This window comes from Bufo gargarizans, chromosome 5 (genome assembly GCF_014858855.1).
Source record: "Bufo gargarizans isolate SCDJY-AF-19 chromosome 5, ASM1485885v1, whole genome shotgun sequence".
In the NCBI taxonomy this organism is placed as follows: Eukaryota; Metazoa; Chordata; class Amphibia; order Anura; family Bufonidae; genus Bufo; species Bufo gargarizans.
In genome coordinates this window covers 93,521,057-93,539,298 of record NC_058084.1, presented here as the reverse complement: position 1 = coordinate 93,539,298, position 18,242 = coordinate 93,521,057, and the positions used below count along the sequence as shown (strand labels likewise).

The following is an 18,242-nucleotide window of genomic DNA, read 5'->3' as shown; positions in this document are numbered from 1 at the left end:
AGTCTGGACCAGAAACTCTTTTCCAAAATCTGGGGAAATAAGCACTGGTAACATCTAGTAAACCCCTTTGGTGATGGCCATATACTAACTCAAACTGTGAAAACCCTGTAGAATCCTGGGGCACCTCTCTGATCGAAAACATAAGGTAGGGTAGGAGGCAGTCCCAGTCCCGACCATCCTTTTCTACTACTTTTTTTTAACATCTGCTTCAGGGTCTTTTTGAATCTCTTGACCAAGTCATCTTCCTCGGGGGGGATACACAGATGTACAAATGTGGCCAATTTTGAACAATTTGCATAATTCCTTCATCACTTTAAACATAAAGGGTGTACCCTGGTCAGTAAGAATCTCCTTAGGTATCCCTGTGCAGGAAAACATGTGAAACAATTCCTGGGCAATATTTTTGGTCTCAATATTTCATAGGGAAACCGCTTCCGAGTACCGAGTGGCATAGTCAAATACGACCAAAATGTATTGGTGTCCCCTAGTCGACTTGACAATGGGACGCACCAAATCCATTGCAAATCCATAGCAATTCTTTCGAATGGTACCTCAATGACATGAAGAGGTACCAAGGGACTACGGAACTGTGATTCTGGGGCACTTATCTGACAGGTGGGGCTCGAATCGCAGTATGAGTTTACTTCCTCATATACTCCAGGCCAGAAAACCTTTGTAGTACCCTCTTCTGTGTTTTGCTAGTCCCCAAATGACACCCAAGTACATGGTTATGTGCTAGATCTAGTACCATATGTCGGTAGGGCTTTGGTACCAGAAGCTGCTCCACAATTTCGTTGTTGCATTTGGTAACTCGGTACACTAGGTTTCCATTCATGACAAAATGCGGAAATTTATGGTTCCTGTGGTACACCATCTAACATGGTAACGCTTCCTCAAGCATTCACGAGAGTGGGGTCTCTCAATTGCTCAGTACTGAAGTTACCCCAAGACACTTCTAAGTCCAACACATTTTGCCCAGATGAGGAAACTTCTTCTTCCTCAGCTAACACCTGCAACAGAAAAGTGTCATCATCATCATGCATTTCACATAGCCCTACATTTTCACAATGTATTTCATTTGAACCATTATTTTAATGGGAAGTTCACTGAAATTACCATTTAAAGGGGAAGGCACAGATTCTTCAGGAGTTTTGTCACTGGTTGCAGAAGAGTTTTTCTTCTCCGATAATTTCCAAAACAATGGGAAGTCCCGGCCCAATATCACATCATGCACAAGTCTTTTGACCTCCCTAACTTCATATGTCACAGTTCCAGCCGGAGTCGCCAACTTAACCCGAGCCACAGGGTAAGACTTTACATCCCCGTGGATGTACAGCACATTAATGCTTTTATCCGGCACATAGTTCCCGGCCACGAAGCTGTCATGCACTAAGGTGACCAGACTACCAGAGTCCAAAAGAGCCCCGACGGAGCAGTCATTTAACACCATTGTAAATATCTGCAGCTCAGTCTCTAGTCGTGGAGAGACCACACAAACCGGCACCGCATACAGCGACTGTCTCCGGCTAGCCTCACACTCCATGGGCTCTGAGGTAAGAGGGCAATGGGTAGCAATGTGTCCCCACTCATGGCACCTCCAGCACTGGAGCATACAGGGTCTCCTTGGTGGGAGGACCTCTCCAGGACCCGACTGCCCCTGGGACTCATAACCAGACTTTTGCTTACACCCAACCTCTAGAGCCTTGCTCCCTCTTGCACCCTTCCACCCCCCCTCCCACCCCCCCCCCACCCCCAACAGCTGGAACTCTCTTACCCCCAGATGACACGGGTCTGATACTCCGAAGAGGTGTTGGTGTGGCAGGGACATCACAGAGGTAGTCCTCAGTTGCCAGGAACCTTTCCACCAGGTTCACAAGCTGGTCAGCAGTTTTGGGGTCTCCATGTCCGACCCACCATTGTAGCTCCGCAGGGAGGGCTCTGAAATAATAATCCACCACCACTTTCTCCACAATCTGGGCCAATGTAGAGGACTCAGGTTCCAGCCCCTTCCGTATGAGATGGATGAGGTCATATATCTGAGATTGGGCAGTCTTGTCCATGGTGTAGCTCCATGTGTTGACCCTCTGGGCATGAAGCGCCGCTGTAACGCCCAAGCGAGCAAGGACCTCCATTTTGAATTTGGCATAGTCTCGGACATCCTGCTCCCTAAGGTCATAGTAGGCCTTTTGTGGTTCACCGGACAGAAAGGGCGCAAGGACCTCTGCCCACTCGGCTACTAGCAGTCTCTCCGCCAGTCTCATAAACCCGGTGAGGTAGGCCTCGATGTCGTCATCAGATGTCAGCTTTTGCAAGGCCTGCTGCACAGCCCTCTGGGGGCTTACCTCCACTTGTTTAGCTGGAGCTACAACAGTCTCTCTCAATGCAGCTATCTGCTCCAACAGCAAACGATTGGTTTCCTGCTGCAGGGCCTGGGCCTCCACCTGAGCCTGCTGTTGTGCATGTAAGGCCTCTTCATGCCTCTTTTTATCCCTAAGGTTGGCCTGCAAAAACAGCTTTATCATTTCTTCCATGGTCTTTAAAGAGCTTTGCATAGTAGCTGCAGCTTTAACCCAGAACATAAAGCACAAAACTGTTACGCCGTTGCCCTTAGCAACTTGCTGTTGCTCGCATCCTCCACCAATTGTAAGAGATCACTCTCTCAAGCAGGGCGGCGATGACAGATTCCTTCTCAGACAGAATTCGTAAATCTGGCAAGGGATTTACGATACACTAAATTTATAAATGGTAAACCTGTCTAATATTAAAACTAGGATTGGTATTGTCAGGCAGTGCAAAGTTCGACAGTATTGGTAAATTTGCCCCTAATGAACAGATGTAACAAATATGGAAATTTGTTTGTCTTTTTCATATTCTTCATAGAAAAATGAATCTGTTTAGCTCCATGTGATGTTATCTTTGATTCTGCCCTATATTTAGATACACCTAGTGATGATGGTACCATAGCAACTGTAGCCTCAAAGGGAAATATTAGGAAACTTGATCTTTGCTTTTCTAGTTTATTGCTTCTCATTATTTCTATAAATGCTGAAAGTGTTTGTTTCTCTTCTAATCATTAGGAGGCTTTTAGTCCTTCAAGTGATCTTAAATCATATTTTTATGGTGAAGACAAATGATCGAAAGTATAACTGAAGTCTTGATGAAGACAAATCATGTTAAGGAAACACAGTACCTGGAAAAATCTCCTGTGCTACAAAGTATCTAAACTAAATTCTGATCAACACCTCAGTATGAGAAAAACAGACACAATATTCATCAGATCCATCTTGCAATAGCAGAATATGTCCTGAACTCAAGTATATTTCCAGAACTTGCTCTACATACAACTATTTAGAGCAAGAGGGTTTGGGCCTTTTCAAATTGTGGTACATGTACCCCAAGGTGTACATGCAATAGCTCTAGGAAGTTCTCCCACTTTCATTTTGCTGTGCTTGTAATCTGTGGCACAATGTATGATTGTGTTCATCTCAGGGTTCTCTATTTATTTGAATAGGGAATAAATTCCTAATGGTGAACATTGGAAATTAGCAAAAAAAATTGATAGATAGATAGATAGACCTTTCTTTTAATCCTATCTTGTCTCACATTGCAATCAAAACTGTAAAATATTCTCTATGTTTGCTAGAGATATTCTCTATTGGTTAGCGATTTTCTCCTTTTCTTCTCAATCTTGCGCCTGGCTGAAGGACAACTGGCTGCAGCAGGAGCCTCCCTCTTTTACCCTATGTCAAGTAGGGCACAAAACGTTTTTAAAGGGAATATGTCATCAGAAAATCACCTATTGTTTAAACATATTTTTTTTGAATCGTTAAGTTTTTTAAATTTTTTTCATGTCATTATCTATATAAAAAAAAACTTATATATTCCTGTTTTACAGGCTAGGGCAGCACTAAAGCCCACCCATTAGTGCCGGTGACGTAACCCAGCTCGCTGCTAGGTGGAAGCCTCCACCTAGCACTCCCAGAGTGAGACCCTATATGTCACCGGATCTGCAGCGCAGTGCAAGGGAGAGCATCAGAGCATGAAATGTAATGTGTGATGCTCTAATTGAGTCACTCATCCCCTTCTCTCTCTGCTCACTGTAAAGGTTGTATTACACAGCCCGATGTGGCAGACGATTGTCGGGAATAGTGTTGAGCACGAACATTGAAAAAGCTAATTTTTATCGCGAATATCAGCACTTCGAGAATTCGCTAATATTTAGAATATAGTGCTATATATTAGTACTGACGAATATTTTTTATTATTTTTTTTGCTTTTTTAACACAGTACACATCAGGTGATCATCCCTCCCTTCTTCTAGCTTGTGGGCCAATCAGAAGGCTTTGTTACAGCTTAGCAACATCCCTAGCAACCAATAGAAAAGTTGCCTGCCCCTTACTATACAAGTTGCACGTATTGCGAAAAAATATGCGTATCATTAATTGGCGAAAATTCGCAAGCGCAAATATATTGGGGCACTCTATCTGCATATAAAGCTATTCTAATGTTCTGCCGTGTCAACCATTTTCTCCAGTCTCAGGAAACTGATACCAGCTTGAAAAATGTAGCATAAGTGACCCGCGCCGGTATTTCGCTCGCATTGCGCGAATAATACATTGCTGATTTTCGCAATCAAGTGTATAGTTTCGAATTCACAAATATATGACGACTATTCTACAAAATATTCGCGAAATACCGCGAAATCAAATATTGTCCCTGCTCATCACTAGTCGGGAAGGAAGCGTTCCCTCCTGGTAATCGTCTGCTTGCTAGCGGAGGGGACAGCTGCTATTACATGCAGCGATCTCCTCCGCAGCATGGGAATGAGCGATCACTATGCCATTACACACCATGATCTGCAGCCTACAAACGATAATTGTTTAATATGTCAAAAGATTTGGATTGCCCAATGAATGAGCTGGGAATCGGTGGCAGTATTACACTGCCAGATCATCGCTAACGAGTGTTCATGTGAACGCTCGATAGCGATCATCTGCCGAAAAATTGGCAGGTGTCATACAGGCTTTAGTGAGGCGTTCTGTCATGCTAAAAGTGCAAACAAAGGAGGAGATTAAAGAGCCTGGACAGAATGTAAAATAATACATGGAGTGACTTCCAAAAATTCAATCCAGAAATCCATCCACCCATTTTTTGTAACTATATGCGTGTACAGATAATATTCACATATAGACTGTTAATATGTGCTAACTATGATCGTAGCGTCCTTTTAAGTAACAGAGTAAAGTCATACAGCTCTGCCCATGACGGAGAACAAGTTGGAATGAGGGACATTAAAATTTCACGTCATGTCATAGAATGTGTGCCACTATTTGATGAAATCTGCATTCCTAAATGTTGTGATCTTTTGTCCTTTGCGTGCCAATCAATAAAGTGTGACTGATGCTGGGGTGATTCTTACCAGTGGCATCATATCTGAATTAGGATTTTACACAATGCTAGACCATGCGTTTGCCATGAATGTAGATGCACTGTATTAATGTCATTTAATTTATATCATTCGGGTATATGCTAAGTGAGAGGAGCAGTAGATTGATTAGTAATGAGGGAGAGGACTACTAAGTGTCCTACTACAGAGTGCAATTCATGAACACTGTGTTCCCATGCTTTTATTGATCAGACGGTTGGATTTCAATTGAAAACTGTTGACGTTGGTGTAATACACAAGCTGCTCATAGAGAAAGGAAAGCAAACTAATTTACAGCTGGAGAAAGCCGTGGTGGAGGAAGGATCATTCATCAAGAACAAATACATCTTTGCAGCCCAGCCATGGAAGAAAGAAAAAACGAATATGATATCCATGACTCTTCAAGTAACAGGTCAGAGAAATGTGAAAAATAAATGCTGAAAGGAAAAGGTTTTTTTTCTTTTTATTCTTTAAAAATATTTTTAGTTTTTTACACAATGTTGTATTTTTTTATGTTTATTTGTTGTCTCTGTCTCATGTATTTAATAAGGCATGTTCCTTGTATCATGTACTGATGGACAAAGAACTATAAAAATGGGACCACGCCACACCATGAGCTCAGCCATTTTTATTAAAGTAGATCTCCGCCATACCATTTTTAGCTCTAAAAGTTTGTGCTGGTTAATTCTATTAAACAGTGTAAAAAGATGCATAGATACATATTACATTGCATGATTTCAAATACCGTAGGATGCTGACGTGACAAATGATAAGTGACAGGTCAGCCTTAGTTGACCCTGATATATAATACCGTACATGGTGATTCAAAAACAATGATGCAAAATTATACCCTCAGTATTCATAACTGAGAGAACATAACACAAATGTATTAACATGAAAAGACACACTATCTATCCAAGTTTTATCCATAGAATACAAATGTTCAATGTGAGCTCCATTGGTGACATAGCAGATGTCTAGGAGGTAGGCCAGTTCTGTCCAGACGTGTGCCAACATACCCTCGGATATGGACTCCACTTTTTCCGTGATGTATCATTTCAGGTCGTTCAGATCCTGTCACGGCTGAGGATGGGGAAAACCCTCAGCCGTGCGATGCCAGAAGATGGAGTCGCTGCAAGGCCAGGACAGAGATCAGGGAGCAGGTCACCTCCTATCATATCCCTAACTCTGACCCTGACTCCTAGCTGTATGAGCCGACCCTGATGGTAGGAGGGCTCATACTCTGGAACCTTGAAGTCCCTACTAGCCCTCAGGGTTGCCCTCAACTAGGAGCAGGGTAAGACGACCTGTTCCTCCTAGGCACGGAGGAACAGGAGTCTCACAGGCCAGGCTACAATAAAGGGGAAACATAAACAACTTATAGCAATGGCAGGTAAATGCAACAAGTATAGCACCTACCTGCCACAGACACAAAGCCTGGAACCCATGCAGACTCGCTGCTGTCCAAAGAACACACACAGACACAGCACACACCACACAACACACAGGAACACAGGACCATAAGCTGCAATAAACAAGCATACCAAAAACACACCTTCATAACATCATGTGTGACATAACTTATGACCACAAGGGTGGCCCCCACTGGCAGATGGTGAATTACCAGGAGGATGTCTCCAGCAAAGCATGGCTGAAGAACCCCTCAGCTTCAGGTCTCCAAAGAGGCTTTATAGCCCAAAGTGGCCACACCCACACAGACACACACAGGAAAGGGAATTAACCCTTCCAACACCAACCAGGGAAGTGAAGAAAGCCACTTAAAGGGGAAAGTGCACACATAACATATATCACCCCGTGCACACCGATAAAAGGCACACCTATAAAGAGAGGTTGCCAGGTGCAACCGCATGCACATTGCAGAAAGCTGCCTAGCACCAGCTCAGGCTGCTATGCTGCCACATAAACAATGTTGCCAGCGGCAACCACAGGTGAGGCAACATACTTCAGCCCTCACCTGCGATTGACAACCAGACCTAGACCGCAGGCAACTGCATGCGGTTACAGGAGTCAAGACCATGACCATGGTCGTGACAGATCCTGTGGCTGGAGAGACAGATACACTGTGCTCTGGATATAACCCCACAGAAGAAAGTTGTAGGGTCTTTGATCTAGAGATCAGAGAGGCCAACAAAACATTGGTGAAATGTTTATTCCGGTGTGGCTGATCCAAGGGTCTGGTAGAATTAATTCTGGCATCTTCAGATATCCAGCTGGAAACGAGGAGCATGCTGCTGATAGACTACATTTGTCAGATCTTCCTCTATCTGTGTCAAAAGACATTCTCTTAAGATTTCCAAGTATGAGCAGTCAGTGGCAATATTATTTGCAAAAATAGGAGGCATCTACGACACTGCGCCTGCTCATTGCACAGAAAACCTTTATTTTGAGTGAGCCCTGCATGTGCTCGATAAGGCACGTGGATAAGGCACTGTCACAAGAGACCACATTCTTGCAAATTTCAAAACTCAAAGAAGCCTTTTTATTGCTATGATGTCACCATCCTAAACGTGCCCCTTTGTGTGCAGGTTTAAACTAACCTAAAGTGACAGATTCATGAAAACTATTGAAAAGAAAACTTTGTTTTGACTTTGTTTACTTTAGTTACAGGCATTTATATTTGCACCATTCTTTTTGAATCACCTTATATAATTATATAATCAATTATCATAGTCAACTGTTAGGCCTCTTTCACGTGTCAGTAAATAATAGGTGTGTGCTGTCCGTGGTCTCCATGAACAACACACACACCCAATGACTTTAAGGTGTGTACTCATACATCAGTGGTTTTACACTGACCGTGAGTCCATGGTGACACTACTCAAGCATGCCCTATGTTAACTGTGATTATAGAACCTCCATGAACATGGTAGTCTATGGGTCCGTGAAGACCACAAACACAACACATGTGCTATCATATTTGGTCTCTGGTTTTCATGGACCATTGGTAGATGTTCTGACAATTCATTTTCAGCCTAGCAGTGTCTGTGTCCATCTTCATGGATGAGAACCACTGAGGATCTTGTCATGGATGTCATCAAGGACACGGACGTGTGAATGAAGCCTTGTTTGTAATCACTTTATGTGAATCTGATTTTACTGTGCTGTCTGATTGTGACATTTGCTGAAATTTCTCTTTATACTAATCCTGACTTAGCTGGAAGATTTTCATGTTCATATTACAATGATAACAAAGAATATTTTTGCACATTGAGTACCTTTTTTTGATAGCTTAGTAGCTTACCCTGTATAACTTTAGTTTAGATCTGAAATAATCAGTCGATGCAAACATTTTTTTGTGAAATGTTCGTACATTCACTTTAATCAAAAGTGTTGTGTTATTTTATTAAAACAGAAATTAAGAATGGGAGCAGCTCTGGTGCTCTTCTCAATGAGAATCAATCTATGACCTCAGGTAAGAGAAACAAGTAATATAGGATTGAATAATATTTATTTCTAAGCCTCTGTTCACATCTGGGCAGGAGGCTCTGTGTTCAGTCTGTCATATTTGATGCAGTACTATTTTTCATAATAAGATGATAAATGATAAACACCTTCAAGGAATTCTAAGGATTCCATTCTAAGTCTATGGGGTCTGTCAGGTGCAGTTGGTGTCCGACATGTGATGGATCTATCACAACTTGAAACCTGTTTTTCTGTTCCTTTGACGGAACAGAAAAAAAGGAACTTAAATCAAAGATGTACCGCACTTCTACTCGCATCTGTTATAACTAGAGTTGAGCGAACACCTGGATGTTCGGGTTCGAGAAGTTCGGCCGAACATCCCGGAAATGTTCGGGTTCGGGATCCGAACCCGATCCGAACTTCGTCCCGAACCCGAACCCCATTGAAGTCAATGGGGACCCGAACTTTTCGGCACTAAAAAGGCTGTAAAACAGCCCAGGAAAGAGCTAGAGGGCTGCAAAAGGCAGCAACATGTAGGTAAATCCCCTGCAAACAAATGTGGATAGGGAAATGAATTAAAATAAAAATTAAATAAATAAAAATTAACCAAAATCAATTGGAGAGAGGTTCCATAGCAGAGAATCTGGCTTCCCGTCACCCACCACTGGAACAGTCCATTCTCAGATATTTAGGCCCCGGCACCCAGGCAGAGGAGAGAGGTCCCGTAACAGAGAATCTGTCTTCATGTCAGCAGAGAATTAGTCTGCATGTCATAGCAGAGAATGAGGCTTCACGTCAGCCACCACTGCAACAGTCCATTGGCATATATTTAGGCCCAGCACCCAGGCAGAGGAGGGAGGTCCCGTAACAGAGAATCTGTCTTCATGTCAGCAGAGAATTAGTCTGCATGTCATAGCAGAGAATGAGGCTTCACGTCAGCCACCACTGCAACAGTCCATTGGCATATATTTAGGCCCAGCACACACACAGGCAGAGGAGAGAGGTCCCGTAACAGAGAATCTGGCTTCATGTCAGCAGAGAATCAGTCTGCATGTCATAGCAGAGAATGAGGCTTCACGTCAGCCACCACTGCAACAGTCCATTGGCATATATTTAGGCCCAGCACACACACAGGCAGAGGAGAGAGGTCCCGTAACAGAGAATCTGGCTTCATGTCAGCAGAGAATCAGTCTGCATGTCATAGCAGAGAATGAGGCTTCACGTCAGCCACCACTGCAACAGTCCATTGGCATATATTTAGGCCCAGCACCCAGGCAGAGGAGGGAGGTCCCGTAACAGAGAATCTGTCTTCATGTCAGCAGAGAATTAGTCTGCATGTCATAGCAGAGAATGAGGCTTCACGTCAGCCACCACTGCAACAGTCCATTGGCATATATTTAGGCCCAGCACACACACAGGCAGAGGAGAGAGGTCCCGTAACAGAGAATCTGGCTTCATGTCAGCAGAGAATCAGTCTGCATGTCATAGCAGAGAATGAGGCTTCACGTCAGCCACCACTGCAACAGTCCATTGGCATATATTTAGGCCCAGCACACACACAGGCAGAGGAGAGAGGTCCCGTAACAGAGAATCTGGCTTCATGTCAGCAGAGAATCAGTCTGCATGTCATAGCAGAGAATGAGGCTTCACGTCAGCCACCACTGCAACAGTCCATTGGCATATATTTAGGCCCAGCACCCAGGCAGAGGAGGGAGGTCCCGTAACAGAGAATCTGTCTTCATGTCAGCAGAGAATTAGTCTGCATGTCATAGCAGAGAATGAGGCTTCACGTCAGCCACCACTGCAACAGTCCATTGGCATATATTTAGGCCCAGCACCCAGGCAGAGGAGGGAGGTCCCGTAACAGAGAATCTGTCTTCATGTCAGCAGAGAATTAGTCTGCATGTCATAGCAGAGAATGAGGCTTCACGTCAGCCACCACTGGAACAGTCCATTCTCAGATATTTAGGCCCCGGCACCCAGGCAGAGGAGAGAGGTCCCGTAACAGAGAATCTGTCTTCATGTCAGCAGAGAATTAGTCTGCATGTCATAGCAGAGAATGAGGCTTCACGTCAGCCACCACTGCAACAGTCCATTGGCATATATTTAGGCCCAGCACCCAGGCAGAGGAGAGAGGTCCCGTAACAGACAATCTGGCTTCATGTCAGCAGAGAATCAGTCTTCATATCATAGCAGAGAATCAGGCTTCACGTCACCCACCACTGTAAGAGTCAATTTTCATAAATTTAGGCCCAGAACCCAGGCAGAGGAGAAAGGTCCCGTAACAGACAATCTGGCTTCATGTCAGCAGAGAATCAGTCTTCATATCATAGCAGAGAATCAGGCTTCACGTCACCCACCACTGTAAGAGTCAATTTTCATAAATTTAGGCCCAGAACCCAGGCAGAGGAGAAAGGTCCCGTAACAGACAATCTGGCTTCATGTCAGCAGAGAATCAGTCTTCATATCATAGCAGAGAATCAGGCTTCACGTCACCCACCACTGTAAGAGTCAATTTTCATAAATTTAGGCCCAGAACCCAGGCAGAGGAGAAAGGTCCCGTAACAGACAATCTGGCTTCATGTCAGCAGAGAATCAGTCTTCATATCATAGCAGAGAATCAGGCTTCACGTCACCCACCACTGTAAGAGTCAATTTTCATAAATTTAGGCCCAGAACCCAGGCAGAGGAGAAAGGTCCCGTAACAGACAATCTGGCTTCATGTCAGCAGAGAATCAGTCTTCATATCATAGCAGAGAATCAGGCTTCACGTCACCCACCACTGTAAGAGTCAATTTTCATAAATTTAGGCCCAGAACCCAGGCAGAGGAGAAAGGTCCCGTAACAGACAATCTGGCTTCATGTCAGCAGAGAATCAGTCTTCATATCATAGCAGAGAATCAGGCTTCACGTCACCCACCACTGTAAGAGTCAATTTTCATAAATTTAGGCCCAGAACCCAGGCAGAGGAGAAAGGTCCCGTAACAGACAATCTGGCTTCATGTCAGCAGAGAATCAGTCTTCATATCATAGCAGAGAATCAGGCTTCACGTCACCCACCACTGTAAGAGTCAATTTTCATAAATTTAGGCCCAGAACCCAGGCAGAGGAGAAAGGTCCCGTAACAGACAATCTGGCTTCATGTCAGCAGAGAATCAGTCTTCATATCATAGCAGAGAATCAGGCTTCACGTCACCCACCACTGTAAGAGTCAATTTTCATAAATTTAGGCCCAGAACCCAGGTAGAGGAGAAAGGTCCCGTAACAGACAATCTGGCTTCATGACAGCAGAGAATCAGTCTGCATGTCATAGCAGAGAATCAGGCTTCACGTCAGCCACCACTGCAACAGTCCATTGTCATAAATTTAGGCCCAGCACCCAGGCAGAGGAGAGAGGTCCCGTAACAGACAATCTGGCTTCATGTCAGCAGAGAATTAGTCTGCATGTCATAGCAGAGAATCAGGCTTCATGTCAGCCACCACTGCAACAGTCCATTGGCATATATTTAGGCCTAGCACACAGGCAGAGGAGAGGTTCATTCAACTTTGGGTAGCATCGCAATATAATGGTAAAATGAAAATAAAAATAGGATTGAATGAGGAAGTGCCCTGGAGTCCAATAATATATGGTTATGGGGAGGTAGTTAATGTCTAATCTGGACAAGGGACGGACAGGTCCTGTGGGATCCATGCCTGGTTCATTTTTATGAACGTCAGCTTGTCCACATTGGCTGTAGACAGGCGGCTGCGTTTGTCTGTAATGACGCCCCCTGCCGTGCTGAATACACGTTCAGACAAAACGCTGGCTGCCGGGCAGGCCAGCACCTCCAAGGCATAAAAGGCTAGCTCTGGCCACGTGGACAATTTAGAGACCCAGAAGTTGAATGGGGCCGAACCATCAGTCAGTACGTGGAGGGGTGTGCACACGTACTGTTCCACCATGTTAGTAAAATGTTGCCTCCTGCTAACACGTTGCGTATCAGGTGGTGGTGCAGTTAGCTGTGGCGTGTTGACAAAAGTTTTCCACATCTCTGCCATGCTAACCCTGCCCTCAGAGGAGCTGGCCGTGACACAGCTGCCTTGGCGACCTCTTGCTCCTCCTCTGCCTTGGCCTTGGGCTTCCACTTGTTCCCCTGTGACATTTGGGAATGCTCTCAGTAGCGCGTCTACCAACGTGCGCTTGTACTCGCGCATCTTCCTATCACGCTCCAGTGCAGGAAGTAAGGTGGGCACATTGTCTTTGTAGCGTGGATCCAGCAGGGTGGCAACCCAGTAGTCCGCACAGGTTAAAATGTGGGCAACTCTGCTGTCGTTGCGCAGGCACTGCAGCATGTAGTCGCTCATGTGTGCCAGGCTGCCCAGGGGTAAGGACAAGCTGTCCTCTGTGGGAGGCGTATCGTCATCGTCCTGCCTTTCCCCCCAGCCACGCACCAGTGATGGACCCGAGCTGCGTTGGGTGCCACCCCGCTGTGACCATGCTTCATCCTCATCCTCCTCCACCTCCTCCTCATCCTCGTCCTCCTCGTCCTCCAGTAGTGGGCCCTGGCTGGCCACATTTGTACCTGGCCTCTGCTGTTGCAAAAAACCTCCCTCTGAGTCACTTCGAAGAGACTGGCCTGAAAGTGCTAAAAATGACCCCTCTTCCTCATCCTCCTCCTCCTCCTCCTGGGCCACCTCCTGTTCCATCATCGCCCTAAGTGTTTTCTCAAGGAGACATAGAAGTGGTATTGTAACGCTGATAACGGTGTCATCGCCACTGGCCATGTTGGTGGAGTACTCGAAACAGCGCAACAGGGCACACAGGTCTCGCATGGAGGCCCAGTCATTGGTGGTGAAGTGGTGCTGTTCTGTAGTGCGACTGACCCGTGCGTGCTGCAGCTGAAACTCCACTATGGCCTGCTGCTGCTCGCACAGTCTGTCCAGCATGTGCAAGGTGGAGTTCCACCTGGTGGGCACGTCGCATATGAGGCGGTGAGCGGGAAGGCCGAAGTTACGCTGTAGCGCAGACAGGCGAGCAGCAGCAGGATGTGAACGCCGGAAGCGCGAACAGACGGCCCGCACTTTATGCAGCAGCTCTGACATGTCGGGGTAGTTGTGAATGAACTTCTGCACCACCAAATTCAGCACATGCGCCAAGCAAGGGATGTGCGTCAAATTGGCTAGTCCCAGAGCTGCAACGAGATTTCGCCCATTATCACACACCACCAGGCCGGGCTTGAGGCTCACCGGCAGCAACCACTCGTCGGTCTGTTGTTCTATACCCCGCCACAACTCCTGTGCGGTGTGGGGCCTGTCCCCCAAACATATGAGTTTCAGAATGGCCTGCTGACGTTTACCCCGGGCTGTGCTGAAGTTGGTGGTGAAGGTGTGTGGCTGACTGGATGAGCAGGTGGAAGAAGAGGAGGAGGAAGCCGAGAAGGAGGAGGTGGCAACAGGAGGCAAAGAATGTTGCCCTGCGATCCTTGGCGGCGGAAGGACGTGCGCCAAACAGCTCTCCGCCTGGGGCCCAGCTGCCACTACATTTACCCAGTGTGCAGTTAGGGAGATATAGCGTCCCTGGCCGTGCTTACTGGTCCACGTATCTGTGGTTAGGTGGACCTTGCTACAGATGGCGTTGCGCAGTGCACACTTGATTTTATCGGATACTTGGTTGTGCAGGGAAGGCACGGCTCTCTTGGAGAAGTAGTGCCGGCTGGGAACAACATACTGTGGGACAGCAAGCGACATGAGCTGTTTGAAGCTGTCTGTGTCCACCAGCCTAAATGACAGCATTTCATAGGCCAGTAGTTTAGAAATGCTGGCATTCAGGGCCAGGGATCGAGGGTGGCTAGGTGGGAATTTACGCTTTCTATCAAATGTTTGTGAGATGGAGAGCTGAACGCTGGCGTGTGACATGGTTGAGACGCTTGGTGACGGAGGTGGTGGTGGTGGTGTTGGTGGTACATCCCCTGTTTGCTGGGCGGCAGGTGCCAACGTTCCTCCAGAGGCGGAGGAAGAGGCCGAGGCGGCAGCAGCAGAATAGGCCGAGGCGGCAGCAGCAGAAGAGGTAGCAGGGGGAGCCTGAGTGACTTCCTTGGTTTTAAGGTGTTTACTCCACTGCAGTTCATGCTTTGCATGCAGGTGCCTGGTCATGCAGGTTGTGCTCAGGTTCAGAACGTTAATGCCTCGCTTCAGGCTCTGATGGCACAGCGTGCAAACCACTCGGGTCTTGTCGTCAGCACATTGTTTGAAGAAGTGCCATGCCAGGGAACTCCTTGAAGCTGCCTTTGGGGTGCTCGGTCCCAGATGGCGGCGGTCAGTAGCAGGCGGAGTCTCTTGGCGGCGGGTGTTCTGCTTTTGCCCACTGCTCCCTCTTTTGCTACGCTGTTGGCTCGGTCTCACCACTGCCTCTTCCTCCGAACTGTGAAAGTCAGTGGCACGACCTTCATTCCATGTGGGGTCTAGGACCTCATCGTCCCCTGCATCGTCTTCCACCCAGTCTTGATCCCTGACCTCCTGTTCAGTCTGCACACTGCAGAAAGACGCAGCAGTTGGCACCTGTGTTTCGTCATCATCAGAGACATGCTGAGGTGGTATTCCCATGTCCTCATCATCAGGAAACATAAGTGGTTGTGCGTCAGTGCATTCTATGTCTTTCACCGCTGGGGAAGGGCTAGGTGGATGCCCTTGGGAAACCCTGCCAGCGGAGTCTTCAAACAGCATAAGAGACTGCTGCATAACTTGAGGCTGAGACAGTTTCCCTGGTATGCATGGGGGTGATGTGACAGACTGATGGGGTTGGTTTTCAGGCGCCATCTGTGCGCTTTCTGCAGAAGACTGGGTGGGAGATAATGTGAACGTGCTGGATCCACTGTCGGCCACCCAATTGACTAATGCCTGTACCTGCTCAGGCCTTACCATCCTTAGAACGGCATTGGGCCCCACCATATATCGCTGTAAATTCTGGCGGCTACTGGGACCTGAAGTAGTTGGTACACTAGGACGTGTGGATGTGGCAGAACGGCCACGTCCTCTCCCAGCACCAGAGGGTCCACTAACACCACCACGACCATGTCCACGTCCGCGTCCCTTACTAGATGTTTTTCTCATTGTTATGGTTCACCACAACAACAAATATATTATTTGGCCCAATGTATTGTATTCAAATTCAGCGGGATATAAATTTGAGGCCTAGTATTTAGGCGCTGGGTGACCGGTATGGATTTAGTGACAGAATTAGACTTGGAAATGCACAGAAGCGTGTGTGTGTGAAGTTATTCTGAATGACCCAATGTGCACCTTGAATATTATATACCCTTTTAGGGATAGATTTCAAATAGCTCTGATATAGCAGAAACCACTAAATTATGAAATTGCTAAATTGGGAATTGTACTTCAACCCAGAACAAAAAATGTGCTTTGACGGACACTAAATATCTTGCCCAGCAACAACAGTACAACGGTGGGTAACGAGAGATTTAGAGGGAATTAAATTTGAGGCCTAGTATTTAGGCGCTGGGTCACCGGTATGGATTTAGTGACAGAATTAGACTTGGAAATACACAGTAGCGGGTGTGTGTGAAGTTATTCTGAATGACCCTATGTGCACCTTCAATATTATATACCCTTTTAGGGATAGATTTCAAATAGCTCTGATATAGCAGAAACCACTAAATTATGAAATTGCTAAATTGGGAATTGTACTTCAACCCAGAACAAAAAATGTGCTTTGACGGACACTAAATATCTTGCCCAGCAACAACAGTACAGCGGTGGGTAACGAGAGATTTAGAGGGAATTAAATTTGAGGCCTAGTATTTAGGCGCTGGGTCACCGGTATGGATTTAGTGACAGAATTAGACTTGGAAATGCACAGAAGCGTGTGTGTGAAGTTATTCTGAATGACCCAATGTGCACCTTCAATATTATATACCCTTTTTGGGATAGATTTCAAATAGCTCTGATATAGCAGGAACCACTAAATTATGAAATTGCTAAATTGGGAATTGTACTTCAACCCAGAACAAAAAATGTGCTTTGACGGACACTAAATATCTTGCCCAGCAACAACAGTACAACGGTGGGTAACGAGAGATTTAGAGGGAATTAAATTTGAGGCCTAGTATTTAGGCGCTGGGTCACCGGTATGGATTTAGTGACAGAATTAGACTTGGAAATACACAGTAGCGGGTGTGTGTGAAGTTATTCTGAATGACCCTATGTGCACCTTCAATATTATATACCCTTTTAGGGATAGATTTCAAATAGCTCTGATATAGCAGAAACCACTAAATTATGAAATTGCTAAATTGGGAATTGTACTTCAACCCAGAACAAAAAATGTGCTTTGACGGACACTAAATATCTTGCCCAGCAACAACAGTACAGCGGTGGGTAACGAGAGATTTAGAGGGAATTAAATTTGAGGCCTAGTATTTAGGCGCTGGGTCACCGGTATGGATTTAGTGACAGAATTAGACTTGGAAATGCACAGAAGCGTGTGTGTGAAGTTATTCTGAATGACCCAATGTGCACCTTCAATATTATATACCCTTTTTGGGATAGATTTCAAATAGCTCTGATATAGCAGGAACCACTAAATTATGAAATTGCTAAATTGGGAATTGTACTTCAACCCAGAACAAAAAATGTGCTTTGACGGGCACTAAATAACTTTCCCAGCTACAACAGGACAACGGTAACGAGAGATTTAGAGGGATTTAAATTTGAGGCCTAGTATTTAGGCGCTGGGTGACAGGTATGGGTTTAGTGACAGAATTAGACTTGGAAATACACAGTAGCGGGTGTGTGTGAAGTTATTCTGAATGACCCTATGTGCACCTTCAATATTATATACCCTTTTAGGGATAGATTTCAAATAGCTCTGATATAGCAGAAACCACTAAATTATGAAATTGCTAAATTGGGAATTGTACTTCAACCCAGAACAAAAAATGTGCTTTGACGGACACTAAATATCTTGCCCAGCAACAACAGTACACCGGTGGGTAACGAGAGATTTAGAGGGAATTAAATTTGAGGCCTAGTATTTAGGCGCTGGGTCACCGGTATGGATTTAGTGACAGAATTAGACTTGGAAATACACAGTAGCGGGTGTGTGTGAAGTTATTCTGAATGACCCTATGTGCACCTTCAATATTATATACCCTTTTTGGGATAGATTTCAAATAGCTCTGATATAGCAGGAACCACTAAATTATGAAATTGCTAAATTGGGAATTGTACTTCAACCCAGAACAAAAAATGTGCTTTGACGGGCACTAAATAACTTTCCCAGCTACAACAGGACAACGGTAACGAGAGATTTAGAGGGATTTAAATTTGAGGCCTAGTATTTAGGCGCTGGGTGACAGGTATGGGTTTAGTGACAGAATTAGACTTGGAAATACACAGT

At 45.6% G+C, this 18,242-nt stretch overlaps 1 protein-coding gene across 1 annotated transcript in view; it reads left to right on the top strand.

Moving 5' to 3' along the window:
• Nucleotides 1-18,242, top strand: part of RP1 (RP1 axonemal microtubule associated) — a 659,535-nt gene that overhangs the window by 531,645 nt on the left and 109,648 nt on the right. The window contains exons 52-53 of the mRNA XM_044295389.1: nucleotides 5,639-5,837; nucleotides 8,799-8,858. Of these exons, the coding sequence (XP_044151324.1) occupies nucleotides 5,639-5,837; nucleotides 8,799-8,858 (259 nt within the window). The remainder of the gene's footprint in view (nucleotides 1-5,638; nucleotides 5,838-8,798; nucleotides 8,859-18,242) is intronic.